Source organism: Myiozetetes cayanensis, unplaced genomic scaffold, assembly GCF_022539395.1.
Source record: "Myiozetetes cayanensis isolate MyiCay16 unplaced genomic scaffold, myiCay2020 scf14, whole genome shotgun sequence".
Taxonomy (NCBI): Eukaryota; Metazoa; Chordata; class Aves; order Passeriformes; family Tyrannidae; genus Myiozetetes; species Myiozetetes cayanensis.
The window spans coordinates 2917153-2939822 of NW_026087048.1; the positions used below are offsets into that span (position 1 = coordinate 2917153).

Below are 22670 nucleotides of genomic sequence, written 5' to 3' on the forward strand. Positions count from 1 at the left end.
GGGTCTTCTCAATCTTATTAGTTCCATATTTACAATATGCAATACAACACTAAGATAATCAAATTCATCAACACTTCTGAGAGCAGATCCTGTTGGCAAGGCTTGCTACTGCACCCAGGAAATTTGATGCCACAGTCAGGAGGCCTTGCAGGTTATTAAGCCACACATACTGTAATAGGAATGAAAATCCAAGCCCCAAGAGCACATCTCATCTCTAGAAGTTAGGATGGAATTCCACAAGTACACTTCTACAGCAGTGTAACAGTTCTGAGGAACTGAAATCCCCCACAAGATATACTGGCCTAAAAAACCAGACTGTGCATATTAGAATTATCTTCTCCTGAGAGATGTTCTTTAGGTGTTTGAGAGTATTATGTTGATGTCAGTTTAGCTGAGCATGTCTGCTTTGCATGAAAAACACATATGGAAATTCTCAACATTCCTGGCTTCTGCAGCCACAGAAAATAGAGCAGTGACTAAGCATGTGAATAATGTAAGACACATTAAAACATAATTAACATACAGCAGTTATAGTAAAGGCTATTCATTACCTGCTGTTGAGAGGCAACAGATTCTTCCTTAATTGTATGCACAAGATGTTAACGTTCCATCAAGCTCAACCAAATTTGTTGTGCCGTGTTCCTTCAGTATTGTTTCAAATAAAATGAACAAATATGATACAATCAAACTTCCACCAAACTGTAAATACAGATCTATGAAGTGAAGCCACTTAAAACTGGTGTTTTCACACTAAAGCTTGTGTGTTTAGCACACCAGGACTTCATCTGACCAAATACACTGCAATCTTAAAAAGAACACAAGACATGTTTAGAGGGAGGATATACAGAGATTTATTTAATCAGGTTTACTATTTACAGTTGAGATCACTTTCACATACTACTTCTCTACTCTACATAGCTACATCGTTTCCAAACCAATGTAAGGTCTACAGTCTAACAGGTTCACTCAACACATAAAACCGCTCTTCATAGAAAAATGAAATATTTCATTATAGAACAGTAGTGCATACATTATACTCCTGAAAAGCCAGCTTGTATTTTAAACTACTAATGTTTGAAAGACTGGATCTCTGAAGGTCAGAACTGCAGTAACATAATCCTAAAATCAGTTAGTCCTGTCTTTTTTTTTTACAATTTCTTTATATATAAAGTGTACTGGACTTCACTTTAGAGTTTTTCTTTTTTAATTTTTTTTTTTTCCTAAAAGTGACACTGGTGAGGGGCAAGATTAAAATACTTTTTTTTCTTCTCAAATTAAATACAGCTGGCTTCCTTTGTACAACTTTGGCCAAGAAAAGTTCCATGTAGTGAAGGTTTAAGACATTTCTCTCAATATGCAAGACTCAGCCAGTTAATGCTTCGAGGTAAATCCACCAAAGTAGGCACACATCCTTGGACTTTCCTATCAACCAAATTACACTTAACTTGCAAATGGATCTGAAATTAGAAAGTTTCCTAGGATACTAAAACACTGAGATACATGAACAGCTGGCTAAAACAGTGAAAGTCACAGGTAACTGGAGGGGTCTGTGTAAAGCTGAGTTGTTTTGCCCGTCACCAGTGCACGGAATCGCTGCCCTCGTCTCTGAAAGGTGTGCTTGGACTAAGCTGAGGGCAAGAAAAGCTATGGAAGAACACCTGGCCCATCCCCCTTCCACGGAAGTGGGGTCAGATTGAACTGCACCTTTGAGTTCTCTTCTAGGCATAGGTTCCACCAGTGATGAGAAGCTCGTAGGCAGGATCCCGACTCCTCCTACATAGAACTACACAGGCACACAACATGCCCAGAAGCTACGGAGAAAAAACAGAACAGGCTTGAGAACAACGACAGGACTGCAAGACACAACCCCACAGACATTGCCAGCACGCTCTCTGAACTGTCACTGTCCACAGGCAAACGGCAACAAAGCATTTTTGGTTCCTGCTGCAAAAAAGCAAGGGCCACAAACTCCAGCCTCGGTTTCTTCCAGGATTATCCTGGACAGCTTTAAGAGAACTTCTGTGCTCAGCCCCTTGTGTTCTGCCTCAATAATTCAAATGGAAGAAACCCTGAGTTTTATGAAAGGTACAGATTTTGAGATACTGTTATCTGGAATGAAAAATCCAAGTGAAATTCAGATGTATCAGCCTCTAAATGCGATGATGAGAAAGAGTAAAGCTTTACAGAGTTTTATGAAACCTCTTTCAAATGCTCAATCTCTGTTAACATGAAGAAAGCTTAAAATCCAGTGTAATTCACTTTTAGACACGTTAAAATTCACAGTACCACAATTGTGCTGGCATGTCTGTCAGGAATTCAGGGTGTGATTACCCTTTACAAGACTCAAACCACAGGAATAATCAGGGATATAGGGCATGATATTAAAGAAGTTGCATGTTTATTGAAGGTTTATTGAAGGCTGTAGCTACTAAAAAAATACCAGGTGTAGTGTTGTGTTCTGTGCCTACAGTAATTAGCAATAGCTTCTAGTAAAGTAAGAGATTGTGTTGATTTGGTCACATGCATAGAAGTTTATTAAGTTTATTCACAGATGCAAATACTTCAAGAGGCTCCTGTCATAGCCCTGGATCATACAGCATCACCCAGGAGGTGGTGGTTTCTTCAAAAATTAAACCACTCTAGAAATACAATTCAAAAAACCTCTTGGACAGAAAGCAAACAAGACTGAACTGGCTGAGCAGATAATCAAGTGTAAATCTTCCTCACTGACTACAGCAAAAGCCCAGTGAAAATAGAACTGGGACGAAAAGAGAATTACTCACTTTTTTAATACAGGCTGATGCAAAAGCATCACATGTATAACAAGTTTTAAAACTAAGTGATAGCACACACAGCACAGTACTTGAGTCTGCTGAAAGACTGGAGACAATGTTTTACACATCCTAAATCTAAATAAGCAGTGATCAGAAAGAGGCATGATGAAATTCCAGTGTAAGCTTTTCATTTCCTGAAAAGGAACAAGCTGTAAAGATCAACACTCTGTCTGGAGTGCATTATCTGCTTGGGATCTGCAGCAGAAACCAGCTCAGGTTTAAAAGAGCATGTGGAGAGTGACCTAGAGCATGGCAGTGCAGCTTGTTAAAACAGCACCTTTATTCACTCAGGTGGTTTCTCTTCACCTACAGACCCTCAAATATCAGGGAACCTTGGAATGGTTTGGTTGGGACAGACCTTTAAAGGCCATCTAATCAAACCCTCCTGCAATGAGCAGGGACATCAACTAGATCAGGGTGCTCAGGTTGTTATATTTGTGTCAGGGAAAAAACAATAGTTACATGAGAGTAACTCTTCAGGGACAGCCCTTCTAAAGGAGGAGGGAATATCCACAATTAAACCCCATTTAAGTTAGACTTGTTAAATGGAGGGTTTATTGTCGTTGCCAGTGGCTACAGAACTCTCAAGGCTCATGGCCTGCAAGCACAAAAACTTCATCTTTTTGCTGTGTAAAACAAGGTTAAAATGAAAGAGTGTGCTCAGAGAAATACCCTGTTTAGTCTTTTGCTAAACTTGGACACTGAATGAATAAAAGCAGTTCCATCCCATTTGCAGCTATTTGCACGTAGATAACCCTGTTCAGTGACTCACTCAAGACATTCAATTTATACAATTGTGCAGAACCTGTAACAATCAGGTATATAATAAAACCTCATTCAATTTAAACTTCATACTATTTAAACAATTTCTATCCTTTAGGCCTCTGAGCATATTCATAGAGTTCACTGTAAACACAGAAGTAACTCCCATATTTCAGCTTCCTCTATAGAAATTATTTATCATGTCATTAAAAAATATGTTTGTGCCTCTAAACCCCCTTCTGAAGGCATTTGATTTTGTTTCTCTTTGTTTGCTATTTAATATTGTGAACAATTATTAATATTGTTAATATTAAATTATTTGTGAACAAAAATATTTTAGAAATTCATGTTGAAGGAAGATCCATGCATCCTCCTCTTTGACAACTCTTCTCAAAGTTTAGACATCTGTCACATTCAGAAGGTTTGTTTACTTTGCCTTTTTATTAATTTTTTAGGATTTGCCTGCTAGCAGTATGCCCAATCTTTCCTCAAACCAACTTGGTACAAAAAAGTTCACTGGCTGCATGTCCATGTGCCATCTGTAAATGATCACCTACTACAACAATAGTTCACCTACTACAATTAATAGTTCTGTGCTGTCACTGGGGTTGGGACCAGGGAATTGCTGCACACTGGAGGATCCCCATGGTTACAGAAACATGAACATACCAAAAATTAATTCTATGCTGAAAAAGACTTAAGTTTTATGCAAATTCCAAGCCTTGCAAAAATAGTCTTCTCAGTCTTTTGACATGCAGGCTGTGAGAGATGGAGAACTTTGGGCAGCCTTATTGCATAACATGAAATGTGGGGACTGTGCAGCAAGTACAGGACAGGTGGTAAAACACACCAAGAGGTAAGAAAAACGTAATTACTGCTCTAAGTTTACAGAACATGTGCTGAAGTTGCCATTCATGCAGTGAGCCCACAGACCATTTTGCTGAGGACATATTTAAGTTCTGTATTACAAAGAAAAGGATGTCAGAACTTTTGTGTCAAGTTTCAGGAAATTAATAATGGAACAGTTTGAACAGGATGCAAGTGGCCACACTGCCATTGCAGATGTGTGTCAGAAATTCTGGCCCAGTCCCAGAGAGGATTATAAAACCTGCTGCATTTTGGGGCAGACCTGTTTATCAACCTGCAAACTCCAAAATTAGGAAGAATGCCTCCTCTTGGGATGCAGCTCACTCAGCCTCATAACAAGCATTTTTTTCCTACATAAAAAAATCTGTCACAGTAACCCTGGTTGTGATAAATACACTCATTTACACTACATAAATATATTTCAGTGTTCAAGCAGACCAAATACTGCTTTAAAGTTTGAATGAAGGGCAATTAAAAAAATACTGTCCCTTCAGGAGTCTGAGCACAGATCTCACCAAATCTGAAGTTTCAGAGGTGGGGTAGTGGGGGTCTGAACAGTTCAACACCTCTGTGTACAGAGTTACCTGTGAGTATATCCCTGGAGCACTGAAATGGAAGTGTAACCACATTTTCACAAGACTGTTTGTAAAAGACTGTTTGACCGTCAAACAAAGTCCAGCTCAAAAGCTTTTGGAAACAGAAGTACCTGAACTTTCAGACTCAACAGGTACAATGTTGTTTAAATTCAAATACTATTAGGGGTGCAAAAGCAACTCTGAAATTGGCTTTCAGTCTCCTGGGATTCAGTGCATGTACAACATTGCTCAGAGACCAAAACATTGGCACAGCCTGAAAATAAATGTCATTAGTGTACTGAGTCTGCCAAGCAGATAAGCATTTAAAATTCCAGCTTTACAAATGTGTTTAATAGACAGCCCTAATTAGTTTTCTTTTAAATTTAATAAATACTAATATATACATGAATCTATTTCCTCAGTTACTTTTTCATAACCAGGGTAATTGCAATTAAGGTCTTCAGTTTAGAACCCCTTTGCTTAGGTCCAGAAACCAAGAAATCTTCAAGACACAATGCAAAGCTGCACAAGAAGAGAACACTACCAAATCCTGGGTGGATCTCCTGTGTGATCCTGAATTTGTATGCCATGAGGAGCAGTTAAGCTGATGTACCTCTAAAATGGTATGAAGTGTGAGCTACTTTGTTTAAAAGCTGAAAACCAAATACTATGCAAATTCTTCCAGTGTTAAATGGCATCAGAGGACGTTCATGATACTTAAATGCCTAGATAATTAGTTTCCAAGAAATAATTTGCCATTTTCATTATAGTAGATTACTGTATGTAACACTGACTGTTCCTCCCTCCAACTTTTAACAGAATACACATGCAAGAAGCAGCAGTTTTGAGACCATGCACAGGCTGGGAAGTTCTGTGTTAAAGTGTAATTATCTTTGAAGCAGTTCAGAATTTAATTTGAAAGAAGTTACCAAATAAGGCACATCCTCTTACCTGAATGGCAGCAAATGCTAGTGCTGCCCAGATGACATACATCATGATCTCCTGAAGCTTCTTTACAACCAGAGCCTCACACCCCTGAAACAAGCAGGCTTCTTATTTATCAATCTCTCAGTCATATTTAGATACACACCAAAAAAAACCCAAAAGCATCGAACAGTGCAAAAAGATAATCTAAACACTTAAAAAAAAATTAACACAACACAAATGAAAAAAAAAAAAAAGAAAAGAAAAAGAAAAACCACATCTACTTTCTGTTAAAGCAAATACACCCAAGATTTGATGTTCCCAAAAAGAAAAGTAAATGATTGTCAGAAAATGCAGGTGGTTGTGCAGGTTCATGCTTTGGCTGCCTCACCTCCGAATAAAGGTCCATTGGGTGGGTCAAGCTGCCAGTGCAATTGCTGAGGGCTGCTTTGCAGCAGCTGAGTGGCACACTGTTATTTTTAGTTTGTTTGAACCAGACAGTATTCTCCCAGTCTGAGTAGTTATGGATCCCACAGCAGCGCAGCTGGAAAATCAGACAGGTAGAGAGACAATATGACAGCAGTTCCAATGGCAATGCTAAGAGGACAGGTATATTAAGATTATGTTCTACTGCAGAAAAATACTTAAGTACTAAGTATTTGAATCCAAACACAGATTGAGATAGCTAATTACACAAAAACGTATCTCAACAACAATGCAATAATTGTATTAATTTTAACCAAGTTAAGCTCTTTATTGTCCATTCAGCTAATTCCTAGATTTGTCAGAATGGAGGAAGACCATGTACACAAGTAGCAGAGCAACACAGTACCTGTGTTTTAAGGACAGAAAGGACCAAAAAATTCCTACAGGTCCTGTCACCTCACCTGCCTCTGTACATAGTCAATGGCACGACTGGCTGCATCAGGATTTGTCCCATTGTATCCATTGTATACTTTCCGAATGCTGTGATCAACTTCATCCTCCACCTGGGAAGAGCAGGAAAGCATCTGCATTAGCTCACCACCAGCAGCAGTACAGGTTGTGTAAAACTATTTCACTTCCCATTACAGCATTTCAGGAGACCAAGGTACCTCCCCATCACCTGAAATCAGCATCCTGTGGTGCTACAGCTCCCTAAAATTCTAACTTGACTTTTGCAAAGATGTTCCTACCTTGCAGCTGAGGGAGAGATAAAATCCAAGCAGGAACCTTCCATACATTTTAAGCTTTGCAGTGTCTCTCAGAAAGGAACATGTTTTTCCTATGACACTGTGGCAGACAGGCCATGAAGATAAGGGCTCTCCCTAAGACCATGCACTCATCCTTCCACTCCTCCTTCAAAGTTCCAAACCAAAACCAGTATAACCATCCAGGCTAACACATTCCCCTTGGGACCAACAAGGATATTGGGATCACCAGGTTGTAAGTCATACCACCTGCTCTCCCCATTGCAAAAGATTGTTTACCTTCAAACATATAGTCCAGGTAAATTCTCAAAGATGATGCCTTTTGGCTGACTCTACAGGGACCAAGCTCTCTGTTCATCCCAGTGTTCCCACAATTCCAGAGGAACACCAGAGGCATGTACATAGCAACAGTTACTGGAATAGCTCTTTAAACTACTGCAGATGAGTCAAACTGCTGAGGATGCTGTCAAGTACATGTGGAAATGGATGCCACCCAAGAACCATCTCTTGTCCCTAAAAAAGGCTTCTTATAGTTCGGGAAAAAAACCCTTACTAGAACCTTTTAAGTAATATGTTCACTGTAACTACGACTTAAGCACACAGAAATTTTAGTGTAGACAAACATTTGTGCAATATTAAGATTAGCTCTGAATCGACTTTTTTCTACCACGTTCAACAGAAATTGTGTGCAAGGAATGTCATTTTAGGACTGAGCACTAAGCCTGCATATTCTTCAGATTTGCAAGCTGTAGTAGGAAGGTCTTGTCAACACATGCTTAAATGCTTTAATGGAAGAATTTTCTGCAGCAATAGCACCAAGTGCATTCCACCACCACCCCCTCCTCAAGAATGCTGCCTATCTTAACAAGGAAATCTGTATCAAGATAGGTATGCATAAAAGTCAATTTAGCCTGCACAGGCAACTTGTTTCAGACCAGCTTAAAATCAACTGTCTGGCGATTTAACTAATGTGATTTACAACTCTGACTCATAACAAAACAGCTATTTCATTTGTCATATAGGTTTCTTAATCATTTATTTTAGTGCTTGCTTGTGTATCATTTGGCTTATGGCTCAATTACAGCAACATTATGCCTGAAATCCATGCAAATTCCATACAGTGCAAACAGAAATCACGAGCTCCAGCTAACAGGCAGGTTGTATGAAAAATGAAGAATCAATCTACCCAGAGCAAAAAAAGCCAGCAGGTCCTCAAGAGGACCTGTTTAATCCCTGCTGCCACTTACAAACCCTTCCCTTTGCAGGTCAGCACGAATCTAAGACTACAGCAGGCCAGAAGAGCTCAGCATGACCTGGGAATGCTTCACATGGGTCTGAAAGAGAGTCTGAACTGGAGCAGCACACACAGGGTTACAGAAGAACCCCCGAAAATTAAGTGATTGCACGATCAGTAACTGTATCTTAACTTTAAAGGGCACAATGCCACTTTGAGACATTCTGCTCCACAGTTTTCATGAACAACTGCTGGGACTTCCATCTTGCCTTTCCTCTGGAAGTTTGTAGAGTTAACACAATGTATTTCTAACATGACTCAGGTACCTTTAGAAAACCCAAAACAAAACTCCCACAGATGTACACACGCTATGTCAGAAACAAGAGAACAAAATTAGCAAAGCACAGAGCTGCTTTATTTATCCTGGCAAAAAATTTCCCCTGCCAGTTCACTGGTAATAAATTTATTTCTGTTGCACGTGAAACAATAGTTTAAGATGCTAAGTACTGCAGGATACTACTGCCATTTTTACTAACAAAACCTGGCTGTCCTTTCAAAAGGTTACAGATTCAGTTTTTAAATACTGACTCCCACAAACAGCTTAACACAAGATCATGCTGCCACCCAAGAGAAGATTACCTTCATCTCAGTTCACTGCCAAGATACCAGAAATCAAGTGAAGACCACGAGAAAAAAATATTCTGAATTTAAGCATTGCCCACAGAGCACTTCCTGTTGAAGCAACTTCTCCCGTTCTGCAGCGTATTTACAGTTTGCACTTCAAGGTCATGGTGTTGGCCGCTCACTCAAGGCAGCCTCCCTTGTCAGCCAAGCAAAACAACCCAATTTTCCTTAATTTCTGCCTCACCATTTCTCCTGGGATAGCAGGAGAAAGCAAGAATGCTGAACAATGAAGATCTGTGCTGTTTACATGGCCATGAAAGGCCAAAGAAAGGTAAAGGGTGCTGTAGTTCAGCTTGCTGTTAAGACAGCACTGAGTGTCCTGCACTGCTCACATACTCTGTCATAGCTAAAATGCTTTCTCTGGGATTTTTTTTTTGGCAAAATTTAGATACAGACACATCAAAAGCCAGTAAACTGTGCAATTCAGAAACTTCTTTTCTTCAAGCTACACTGTGGTATCTCTAATACCACGTGCTCTGTTTCTGCCATATATTATGCTGGTAGAAACATTTAATTCTGTTTTTCTGGTCCTGATTCTTAATTCCATTAAACAAACAGAGAGAGAGAAGTAATAATTTCTTTAGCTATAACCCCTGTCCACAACCTGTATAAAGCTAGAAAGCACACATTAACACAATCAATGGATTCCATTATTATGCAGTGTTTGCACACCAAAAGACATGAGAACATAAAGCTGTTGCATATTAAAACAATATGCTCTATGTTCAAATATTGTGTAGCCCCAATCATTCACAAGGTGAAAGCATAAATAAATTAGAAGACCATCTGGAAAATGTAAAGGTACCAATTACTCCCCTCAACTGTTAATGATTTCTTCCAGCTACTTTTTGCCTACAGTTTTTAAGATACTGATATCACAACTTCACCCACTTAGAGGTTTGCTTTTATTCCCCTAACAAATACCCATTAACAGTTCTACAGAATCAAACACAGGAAAGACTGCACTTTGTATTTTGGTCACATGTCACAACAAAACATTTACTGAAACAGAGAAGTTATTACCTTTGCTCTGTAAATGTATCCAAGAACCACCACCACAACTTCAGTGATAAAAACCAAGAGCAAGATGATCACAAACTGTAAAATACAATCAAGAGTGTTTGTGCAAGTAGTTTTATTCATTTACTTTCCAAAGTCTACATATAGATTTCTCTATTTAAAGTAATTTTTCAGGTCAGGCTTTGATTAAACAGATAATTTAAAGCAGGCACTTAAGTTGACCAAATGAGCCCAGAATTTGTTCAAGAAGCTTTACTGTTCATAACTTCACCAACTTATAAGAAGCTGCCCAGTTGGGCAAGTGCTGTCATTAGTACTGAAAATACCACACTGGAGTGCTTTAATCAAGTGTTTCCTTCAATCTTCTTTATTAGATAAACAGGAATGTCAGAAAGGAGCCACCCAGGCTGTTGCTAAGAGTGGTAGATGGACTAAGGGAATGTTTCTTCTGTAACAACTGGCACAGACAGCAAGCTATCCACTTGTCTTGCTCTATTTAAGAGCATGTGTAAAATAAAGTGTAAAGAAGTCTATGGAGTAGCCAACAAAGGAACTGCCCAAAAACTCTGTGGGGACAGTTTAAACACTGGTCCATCTTCTTTCCTACCTAGTTTTCAAGATGAAATTACAGTTAGAATGTTGGGAACACATTCCATAAAACACTGCAAAGAAAGTGTCCAAATGAGCCACAAAGGAAACAATTAGGCTCTGTGACACCTCTCAGTTAACCTCGATGCAAGACACTTAAAACAAGAAGGTTCCTGGATCATCCTTCTCTCTCTATGTCAGCTTTTCAACTACCACAGATAAAAGTGATATTTAAAAACTGTTATGACTTAGTCATATGGTTTTACATTTTTTAATGGCATTACCACAGTTCTAAAAAAGGTAAAGCTGAGAAGCCTTCTGCTGCTAGAACTGCCTAACTTAACACCTTTATTCGGAACAGAAAGTTGAAACAAGATGTTCCCAACAAAATATACAGGGAAAACATTTAGGGCCGTAAAACAGGATTAGAAAAAATTTTAAATAATATTTTAGAAGTTTGTTAGGAAGGGAAGGTAGCCAAATATACATCAGGTAAACACTACATAAGAACTCTACAACTCACCGTAGCAAGCCCGCAGCGACTTTCTCTGATGGTGGCGCAGCACCCAATCAGTCCAATAATGAACAGCAGCGTCCCCACAGCGATGATGATGACTGCTGGGATCAGGGTATACACATCCTCAAAGAAATGGTCGTAGTCATCGTATGTGATGAACACATAGGCTCCCACGTAGCACAGGATGCCTGCTGCTGCCTGCAACACACACACAACATGTCAGTTCACACCAAACCCTTCCTGAGCAACCCAACAACTGTTTGGTCAAACAACATGAAGTGGTCTTGTCTGAAATTCTGGCCATTGCTATCTATGGTCTGCTGTTAGAACAGAACAGATACACACACTGCTTTAACCTCTGCTAGGGAAAGATGAACTGCTAGAAACAGCATTTCTGAAGTGTTCACAGCACTGGGAAATCTGATTCTAATCAACAAGGCAGGTAGGAATAAATATAAAACATCGATTATTAAGACAGAACCAAATACCCAGAAACATGTACCACAAGCTTGTAAAACAGATGTTCTCAGAAGGATTGTTGTACAAATGGTCCTTAATTAACAAAAAAAAAAATCAACTTAAAGTTACTGCAAGTCCTGTGGGATAGGTCTGCAACTACAGAGATTTAAAAGATGAGTCAAAGCTCTTGCATCTACAGTTACAAGGATCCCAACACATCAATACCTTCATTAACTTCAAACTGAGCCAACCTAGTGAAGGACAGACAACTGTTGCCTGAGGAGCAAACAAACACACATTTATTTCAAAATAAAAGGGCCTTATCAATTTGTGCTTTACAAATGTCTTTCCTAACTGTGTTCGCACTTGCTGCAGAATGAAACATTGATCTGCAACGATGGACAATAATTTAACTATTTCATGACATGTTTTTCTAGTGTCCCAATACAAGTCTAAGCTAAAACAACCCACTCAGAAGATGCAAGGACTGAGCTCTGATCAGGGGAATGTCACTTTTCTGTAAAGGACAGTGTCCCCATTACAATCCAATCCGTACCTGGACAGAAGAGCTCACTCAGTTGAGTGTTACACACTTGAGTTCTGATCTGAGGGAGGACACTGCAAGCCCCTCAGACCTTTCCCACTCAATGGCCTGGTAACTCCCCCAGCCCTGCAGGGAGAGGAGGGCAGACAGACACATCCACAGCTTGTTCAGTAGCTGTAATGCTACAAGGTTGGATCCTGTTAGTGTAGAATCAAAGAATGAATTAAGAATTCAGTCCAGGACGGACCTCAGGAGATCACTTAGTCCAATTCCCTGCTCACAGCAGGGTCAATGATGAATTCAGACCAGGTTGGTCAAGGCTTTGTCCAAAGTCTTCTCAATCCTCCCTGGGAAGTTCTGTTCAGTGTGCACAGAACCAGACCTGGTACCTGCTACCTCAGTACTGTTTGCCACCACGAGCAGATGCACAGCAATATTACTGCAACTCCTTCCTAGAAAACGAAGCTGCACAACCATTACCACAGTATTGCTTTAGGTATGGAATAATCCCTGCAGCAGTTTGTTACAGAAACACCATGTGAAAGAAAGAGATATTAAGAGCCAGCTCAACAGTATCATCAGTTTTGCATCATTTGGAGCAATCCATTTCACCTCTCTGCCTCTCTTTCTGCCAAGGTAATTGTGTAGTCTGCAGGAATCTCTAAGATCAGCAGCCAGGAGGCTCAGGTTCATCCAGAAGAAGGTGCTGTGCAGATACAAGGGGAGCGAAACTGAAAATTCAGCAACAAAGACCAACAGCAAGACATCATCTCCAGCCAGGAGTGAACAAGCTGTTACAAAATCACCCCTTTGCACAGGAGATGCTGAAATGCTAATCCAGCTGTACAAATCCTGCCACGTTAGGTACAACATGGCAAAATGCAGACACACACTTTCTGTGCACAAAGCAAAGCTTCAAAGTGGTGTCACCGAACAATGGAATTACATTAACTGTTGCCTGGCAATGAGGCGTGTGAATGGCAGGAGAGTGATGTCATCTCCTATTTCTAAGAACCAAAATGCTTGTTAGAAATATGGTGCATTGCAAGGTGGCAGATGAAAAACCACAGCTGTGGCTGGCATCAGGCACAGAATATATACCACAAAGCTGAAATCAGAACCATTTGTGAACTCCTTTGTCCTCCTCTTGTGTGTAATTTAAGTGGCTTCCTCCTTTTCTAAGAAAAATCTGGTTCATAAACTACATGAGCACATAGATTTGAAGAATGTGTTTGAAAAAAAAAATTACCCTTAAAAAAAATGTCTACAGGTGTTAGCTTTCCTCCCCTACTTCAAGAAGCATATGCATATTCAAAAATTTGCTTTTCCAGTCTTTACACTGCTCAGATTAAAAGCAGCTTGGGATAGGGTTTGAAGACTTCATTAAACCCCTTCCACACACAGTAATATGAGGACTACTCATCCCTGACAGCACTGGGCTCCTGAGCAATGTCGAGCAACTGGTGTTCCTGCTTCTATTTGATCAAGTGACCATGCCCTTAAAAATTACTGCTGCTGCTTCAACAAATCATCTGCAAAGGTAGGAAGTCTTGAGAGCGAAAGTGCCTGCTGGAGCTTGCACAAGCTGTAAGAGCTATGAAGAGTAAAACTCCTTCCCTGTGTATCACAGTTTACACTGGTTCTGAACAGGTACAATACTTAGATTTTCACAGAATAATGAAAACAGCACCACCACCCAGACAGTTTACAGGTAAACAAGTTTCAGGTGCCTTTCCTTCTCCTTTCACATCACAGCCATGGGATGATGTTTTTTTCAGCCTGCTCGAAACCAGGAAGTGGGGAGGTCTCTAAAGCACAGTTATAGCTGGGATGAGAAAAGTGCTTTTGAAGCAATCCTTTTTGCTCATCTGATGATCTTTACTTGTTACCTTCTGCTCTGCATCACTGAATAGCCTTAGGAGTGTGTAACAGGACTCTCTTAGAGTGAAACTAAGCCAGAAGATGAGTCCACTTTCTGTGCTACCTGCTCACAGGTGTTTGGTCCATGGGACCAGACCAGCCTGAGGTCCTTTCTTCTCTCCACAGCTCAGTTTTCAACTACTCAGCACATGGTACCATGGTCTGTGTTAATGTAAATAATGCACAAACACTATGACAGCAGATAAAACAAAGAGCCAGTTTTACTCCTATGAAGTGTGCCCTCTACACTCACCAGTGCTGCACCAGTTAAATGAACATTTATAACATGCTGCAAAATGAGAATAAAGTTAAATACGTGCTTTTTAAAGAATAAAGCAAACACCCAAACAAAACCCTCCAAAAATCCAGAACAAAACCAAAACCCTCAACACAGTACCACGTACTTAAAACATCCACAGCTCAATGAATCATCTCAGGAAACTCAAATCTGTATCACAAGCAATGACACAAGGATACCTTAAAAATAAATCAAAATAATCCAAATTTCAGTGTTTATTAACCTGAAGAGTAAATGGTAAATCTGCAAAGCCCAAACTTGATCAACTCAAAGACATTTGAATAAAAAGCTACCATGTTTCCTATCATTAAATGGAAGCCAAACATATGAACTACACACAGTTCAAACAAGTCTTTGATGAACAGGGTTTGAAGGAGGAATTCTCTAACTTAATCTGCTCAAAGCTCTGAATAGAGATGGCAGCAGCTCCTGACTCTGTGCCAGGTCACATGCAGCCTCCAGGGAGATGACCGGTTATTCAGCATTCACACATCCTTTTACAGTTGTTTGCAGTTCTGAACCTGGAGTGGTCTACTCCTATTTGATGATGAATTAACCTTTAAAAACACTCCTATAAAAGTACAGTCAGTGAAGACAGAAGGTTGGAACAATCTGACATCCTTTTCACCAGAGGCAAGTTTTAAGGAAACACAGACCTCTCACAGTTCAGAAAAAGGTTGATATTATTGCTTTGGCAGGAACCTCTAAGATGTTATTTAAAGCTGAGCAATTATGCAAAGAACTGGAGGGAAAAACTGAAGATCTAATGACACAATGATAAATTATCATTCAATACATTATAGCACAGCATACATATACATATAGGAAAAAAATACATGTAATTCGAGGTTCTTTGAGTAAACCTCCCATCTCTGGGCTGGTACAACAGACCCTCTTAAACTCCTGCCTGTGTCACTGAGTCACCTCTCACATGCCCTGAGGTGTTCAGGGCTCCACAGTGGAGCTGCCCCTTGAACAGTCCCAGGGCTTGTTTTCCAAGCTGCAGACACACACCAGGAACTGGTTTTGTGTTCTCAGTGATGCTCACACCTGCAGCAGTTTGAAAGCCAAAACTGTGGCTACCCAAGATGATGACTAAGCAAGATATTCAAAGTACTTGTTCTGTTGATCCATTTATTTATCAGCCATGGCCACTGCAGCTTCATTTACAAACAAATGCTTCCTTACAGGACCCTACTAATGCTGATCCTGAAGAGATCTGATGAAGACTTGTCCAAACACTTTGCAGGTTTACAAAGCCTTGTCCTTTGTGTTACTTTTACTCTTCACCTTGCTATGAAATTTTCTTCACTTTAGGACCACAACAGAACCCGTAACAAAGAGATTGTGAATTTATTTTTTGGTACTCTTTCAATTAACTAGGCCAAAGAATGGTATCTGTCCCTTTAGAATCTACATCTTATTCCCTGTTTTAAGGAAAACACATACTCTCTTAACAAGAAAATGCAGGTAGCAGCAAAGTATTGTGTATTAGGAGAAAACACTCCTGACAGTCAATTGGGCAAAAGGAATAATTCACATTTTTGGTTAGTACACCTACCTATAAATTCCTACTTCTGCCAATTTACCAGTGCTGACTGGCAAATGTCAGTAGTAACACAGATACCACTCTAAACCCAATTATTGCTAATTCCCTCCCTTTCAAGCATGAGATTATTAAATAAACACGTCATATTACGACAGACCATCTACATCACCTTTGATAAAAAGAACTGAAGGAAAAAGTGAGAAAAAAGCCTTCCACACTAACACACAATCAGCTTTTCTGCCTGGATCCCATCCCAAGACAGTCTTCCCTCTCCCTGTGTTTACCTTAAGTGTATGTTTGTTCTCACGGCCTTTGTAATACGTTTTTTTTTTTTTTTCAAATAAAACATTTCCTACCCACAAGCAGGGACACTGGTACTGTGGTTTGCCACCCAGTTCCTGTCTTCTTGAGAACAGCACGTTAAGAAGTGGTTTCTCCCCCCACACACTTCTCACTGTCTGATAAAAGAGTTTTCCCTCATCCCTTCTTTAAGTTCTCCTTGCAGCCTTCTGACCTTCAAAATCTTTGAAGATTTGGAACCTCAAAGGTCCTCGGGGATCTCTCTGCTGTTTATTTCTCTTACCTTCTTTTCAGCACTTCACTGCTCAAGTGTCTCTCTCCTCTCCACTCCCCTCCCTGACAAATCCACACTGGTACTTGACATTTTCTCTGCTGCTAAAATTGATGCACATCCAGCCTCGAACCCAACGGTTTCCTGACACTCTTCTGTTTGTTCTCATCAATAATAATGTAACTGGAACACTGAGCTATGACTGCCCCACGAAATCCTTTGGGAGGGGAAATCACCAATTCCATTCAACTTTGTAACACAATTAAAATTATCTTAAAGGCTTACAAAACAAAGCCATGTGACATCCAAGTAAAGCCAGACTGCTCTGTCTACACCAACCACGCTCAGTTCTGTAACACCAGGCCCAAACACCTCAAATTCAATGGCTTTGTAGGCCAAAGCAAAAGGCTGAGCCAGGCTGCTTCTGCATTTGGTGTTAAATACTTTACCTGTCACTAACTGCAAGATGCAGTGCACCTGCAGACAGCATTTTACCTTTTTTTAACTAGAAGGTAACAATATAGCCATTCTTTTACACCATTCAGTGGTTGGGTTGTAACTTGACTCCACTGTTTCCAGGTTCCCTGCTCTGCACAGAACAATGATGATCACTCTGTGCTACAAAGCTCACCGGGTAAAGTGATACCACAGATCCCATGCACTACTCAGATATCACATTTAGCTTTGCAACTTGTTTTTGACAGGTTTTAGCTCTCCCTTTAAGCTCAAGATCAGATGCCAAAAATCCTGAGAAATCCCAAGCAAAGATGTGAAACTCATCCTGTCAAGAAACATAAATGATACTGTGTTAGTTAAAAGCAAACTGGAAGTACTTTTTAATAAAAATCAGTACATGGCCCTTGTTTACTACCTGAAAATTCATGTTCAAATACTGTAAGGAAAACCAGAGGGCATAACACTTGAGTACTTTTAAATTCCATTTTTTAATTAAAAATTTTAATTTTTTTAATGCCCAGGATTCCAAACCATTACACAATCCTGCAGATCCACTCACTTCACTACCATAGCAGCAGAAGCACAAACCACTCAACTGTGACATCCACAAGTGACTATCCTTCCTGACAAAAAAGGCTTCAGGCAAGTAATTCCTGACAAGTAGCCTTTGGGTTCATCTGTCAATTTTAGCCTCTGACCACCAAAAAACTCACAAGAAGTTTGGTTTTAAAGTCCAGATCAGAAACTATTCTCAAGCTCTCAGTAAGACAGAGAAATTACAGGGCTTATTGTTACATGTAAGAGAGAAGTGAGCTCTACTTTTCCTTTCTCCTACTAAATTTCAATGAATTTTCCCATTGCTGCATTGTCTCTCTTCCAGCAGGAACAAAACACGTTACATACACATTGATAGCTCCAGCTCCTTTTAGAGAGAGTGCAGATCCCTCCAAGATAACACCACACCATTTCCAAAGCTCTGGTTACTGCACTGTGGTGAAAATTCCCAGGTTGTAAAGTGAGAACAGAATTGTAGAAGCAATTCTTGCAGGACACAACTGAAGCCTTGAGATCTCTCTTAACAATCATATCAAAGAATGTTTAATCATAGCTTAGTCAACTGAAAAGTAAGGATTTCAAGTCAGTTGAATAACTGCAAGAACAACTACACAGTCTGCAACTACTGAGTTGAAAGTACTGCAGAAGCAGAGTTCATTCCTTTTCTCCAGGAGGAGGACACAGAAGCGAAGTTAAAAACCTCCTAGCAAGCACAGGATATGAGGTACTATTTTGGCAGAGCAGGCTGTCAAAGCACATAGATTCTCTGGGAATATAAAATAGATAAGCCCCTTTCCTGAAGCAAGCCTACACGGCACTCTGAATATTTTATCCTGCTACACTATATCCTAAACTAACAGTGAAAACATTTCCTTGGCATTTTTGTCTTCACCTCATTTCTTCAAAGTGCTTTCAACTGAATTATGCAAGTCACACCACGAAGCCTTAAATAAAGAGTGCACAAAATAAACACATTTGACAGCAGTCTTTAAATATTTGTTCCAGGTAAATTTATTCCTTCCTCTTTCAAACCCATGCAGACTTGTAATTTAAGAGAAGTTTTTTTGAAAAACGTGCTATTCTCAAACACTTTATTGTAATTACCAATTTCACCAGGATATCAAAAGTGTTGCTGATTATGATATATGTACTAGAAGTTTCATGACTTTATTTCTAAGTTGTCTTGTCTTTCACATCACAATTGCTTAATGCAATACCCTTCCTTACAGCATAGCACTGAGCATCTCCCAAATGAAAATAACTGACCACACAGATCTTGAGCAAACTTAAAGCAAGATGAAGGTCAACTGAAGGATTGCTTTTCCTCTGTTATTTATTGTATCTACTACAAAATTAATTCATAACAAAAAAGCACTAAGAAACATCTTAATCTGATCTGTGTTCCTCAGGACTTTCTAAGAAGGGCAAGTTTTAACTGATGCTTCTTATCAATGCATTTCTTGGTAAAGTACTTTAGAGCTTAAGCACTCTTTGACAAAATTATCCAAAATTCAAATAAAGTTCCATGCAAGATCGGTATTCTGCAACTCTTGCTGACTGTCATGATGTTGTTTTCTCACAGAACTGCAGTTTTAAGGCAATATGGGCACCTCCAGAAAATGCACTCGATGCTTGACCCCCCTGCAAATGCAACTCAGCTGAACTGTCCAAGGCACCACACCAGAAACCTGTAAAGGTGCATGAGGCCCATGCAGATTTCTACAGGATAAACTGGCACCTGCCCTGCTAGGACAAGAAGACAGCTTCCACAGCCCATTTTCTTAAAAAAATAAAAACCCTGTAGTAATTATTACCATGTAGGAAAGTACACTTAATCTAAGGATTTCACAAGGTATGAAAGAAGTTTTCACAAAACCATGAACAAGGTGACTTTTACATAGTGTCAACTGGAAAATTTAACACATAGCACAAGGCTCTCCAAAAGGAGATGAACTCGTAGAACTGAAAGCAGTAGTTGTAGATGGTGAATGAGTGGCTGTGACCTGTCAGCAAGGTCTGATCTGCCTTCTTCAGATGGCTTGAAAGAAATGTATAAGAAATGAAGTTAGAACCTCGACTACAGGATATAACAAACACACCTCTCCTCTTTCATCAGCAGCAGTGACAATTTTCTGAACAGGTCACAGTTGTAAGGCAAATACCAAAAGTTCTCTGAACATTCACATCCTCCCACAAATATGAGACCCACTGGGTGGGGGAGAGCATGGGGGAAGTTATAATTTTCCCTATGATCAGTGAGTTATTACTCCTGCAGAACTTCTGATAGCAAACTGTGTAGTAACAACTTGCTATTCTTACAGATGACCATGAAGATGATGGATAAACTTGGATAAGACTTGGATAAAACACCTTGTAGAGACACAGTACATTTATAACATTATTTAAAGGAGATTTCATAGTTACCTGACCAATTATAAGCATTTGCCTATTGTCAAGTCTCAGGAGAAATCTGGATGATCTAATTATGAAAAGTGAAACTACATAAGAGTGACAAGCAAGAGATTTTCTGTAACAGCACAGAAGCATTTACACTGTCAACTGGATGGGCACCAAATATTAACATACACAGCTCAGTCAACAAATGACAGGAGCTCAACCAAGAGCTGGAATTCCTTCTCTTTTGCCATTTCACAATAAAGTTTTACTGCTTTCGATCAAAGTGTGTAGATTTCCTATTTTTAGGAAATTTTTGTAACTTGCTAAAGAAAGGAAAACCACCGATTTTTGTAACTCTCACTTTTAGAAAGTCTGCCTCATTCTACATGCAGCTGATGAGCTGTGAGGTTGTTCCAGCACAAGCAACCCAGCCACTTATCTGCCAAAAAGCTATCAGCACAAGTTCACTTCTGAGGCTGGGGGTGGTTTACAGAACATGAGATTGATGACATTTTAATTTGACATGAAGTACATCTTATCTAAATACAATCTGTCCATTTTAGATTGAGCCAAGTTTGCCTCAAAAGAAAAGTCATCAAAAATTGCAAAGTGCTAGATTTAGCATTACACAAAATAACTTTGGTCCCACCACTGTTTAAGCTGAATAACTGCAAATTCCAACATGCAATCAAATTACTAAATGCAGCAAATACCGAGCAATACCTTTCTAATAAATAAAATGTAAGAACTATCACTAAGCCTTTGGAGTGGGGGAGAAACTGCATACAGAATTTGTGCTCATTTACTCACAACTGAGTTTAATTGATATCAGCAACTAAACATAAATCGACTTCAAGGTGGCATCAAGAACGCAACTCAAGAAAACTGAGTCCAGTCAAAACTTCAGGTATGACATAGGAGCTATTAAAGAGCTTCTTAAATGCCATTTGCAACTATGCATGTAACAAAAAGCCACACCCATCAAAGCAGATTCCAACCAAACGACTGCACCAAGAGGTTGATGTCACTACTTCTCACCTCAAAGATAAGGAACGGAGCCTACACAGCCTCAGCCAAAATTATGGACTCCTAATCTGCACCACTTAATGCCAAATCTGCCTCACAGTCACTGCTCCTGTCCCTGAACAGCTGTACAGACAAATGCCGGTGAGAATGCAGAGAGTTGCATTCTCCCTGACGATGGATTCATTTCCAGGCACCCGTGAGAGGCATTCCGTTGTAAAAATTCAGACAAGTACACTCATCTGTAACACTTTTAAGCTTTCATACAGCTTCCAATATTAAATGATGTAGCTGAAAAGAGCTACACTTTTATGTTCAAATATCTTGTTACCCACTATGACTTTTCCCCCCGTAAGAAATCCTTGAACAGCTGGGACAACGGATATTCTGTTCCTGGAGCTGGGATCAGAGGACGAGGAATGCAGTACCGAAATGCACAGAAGGAATTCTGAAAAGTCTACAGAATATTCTTTAATTTGATTACATTTATTCAAGAGTTATGCCGTTCTGACAGGCCACACCGTGCCAAGCTGCAGCCTGTACATCCATCCTGAGAAAGGTCGTTCACAGCAACCCACTGTTCCACTTTTGTAAGCTTTTGTCTCACTGTCAGCGTGACTGGAGCTGTGGGAGGTTTCGGCGATGCAGAAATACTACAGTGCCACTGTGGCTAGTGGAATACGTAAAACATGTATGTATACCTCTGTGTATATATATATATATATACACACACACAGAGGTCCTAACTTTATGTTACAAATGCCAGGAAGAAAACGGTGCTCCATACTTACCGCTAAATCTCTGGGATGGCCTTAGAGTGGAGGACCAAACCCGAGACGGCCGTAAGAGCGCTACAGAAATTAAAGTGCCCACAGAAATTAAACTGCCAGAGGCCGGAGAAGCTCAAGAACGCAACTCCGGCTGTGTTCACTTACACAAGAGTCTCTATCTCAAGATCCCTTTAATGCCCGTAAAACCTTCCCTGCCAGGCTACTGAGGCAGCTCCACCACCCTGGAGCTTGGAAGGGGGCTGGGAGGGAAGGGACTGCGCCCACGGCTCAAAACCAAGCCCCGCGAAGGATCAGAACGCCTGTTAAAGAGTTTAAATACAAACCGAACCCATGAGGGGCCGGGGAGGGGGGGGGGGCTGGTGCTCCCGGCTGCTGAGCGCGGCCCGCAGCGCCCTCAGCGCCAGGCTCCCCCACCTGGAAACCCGAAGCCCCCGGCCCTACGCGAGCCGGCGGCGGACTCACCCAGAAGATGAGATTGAGGAAGACCAGGACGGTTTTGGAGGAGGTGATGCCGCACTGCCCCATGGCGAAGGCTCCGCCGCTCAGCCCCGCGGCCGCTCAGCCCGGCCCGGCCCCGCCGCCCCCTCAGCGCCGCCGCACGTGACCGCCCGCCGCGCGGGCAGCCTAAGATGGCGGCCGCGCGCGTCACGTGGCGGGAGGGGGTGGAGGCGTCTAAGATGGCGAACCCCCCCAAAGGGGTCCCGCCCGCAGGAGGGGCCGCGGCTCGGCTGCCTGGTTGGTCAGGCTTTGCGTGAGGGGGTCAGCGCTGCCCTGCCCTCGCCCCGCACTCAGACTGTTAACAAACACATCCCCGCTTCTCGTCTCAGCAAAACGAAGCGGTAATTTCCCGAACACCTCACAGTCGTAAGGCAGATACCGGAGCGCTCTGGACATTAACATCCTCCGGCAGAT

The 22670-nt window shown here is 40.7% G+C and overlaps 1 protein-coding gene across 1 annotated transcript; it reads right to left on the reverse strand.

The window, feature by feature from the left end:
* Positions 1–827: 827 nt before the first annotated feature.
* TSPAN3 (tetraspanin 3) lies at positions 828–22385 on the reverse strand. Its single transcript, XM_050309437.1, has 7 exons — positions 22221–22385; positions 11202–11393; positions 10094–10168; positions 6850–6951; positions 6354–6506; positions 5990–6073; positions 828–1811 (listed from the first exon to the last, which is right to left on the reverse strand). The coding sequence occupies exons 1-7, from the start codon at positions 22281–22283 to the stop codon at positions 1719–1721; spliced, it is 762 nt and encodes a 253-aa protein (XP_050165394.1). The 5' UTR covers positions 22284–22385; the 3' UTR covers positions 828–1718.
* Positions 22386–22670: the final 285 nt, after the last annotated feature.

Excerpts from the sequence above, each read along its gene's own strand:
- TSPAN3 (XM_050309437.1), bottom strand. The coding sequence starts at position 22,283 with ATGGGGCAGTGCGGCATCACCTCCTCCAAAACCGTCCTGGTCTTCCTC. Across the intron at positions 6,952-10,093 it reads GATACATTTACAGAGCAAAG|GTGGAGGATGAAGTTGATCA; the intron begins GTAATAACTTCT and ends TGCTCTTCCCAG. Across the intron at positions 6,507-6,849 it reads TTGACTATGTACAGAGGCAG|CTGCGCTGCTGTGGGATCCA; the intron begins GTGAGGTGACAG and ends CTGATTTTCCAG.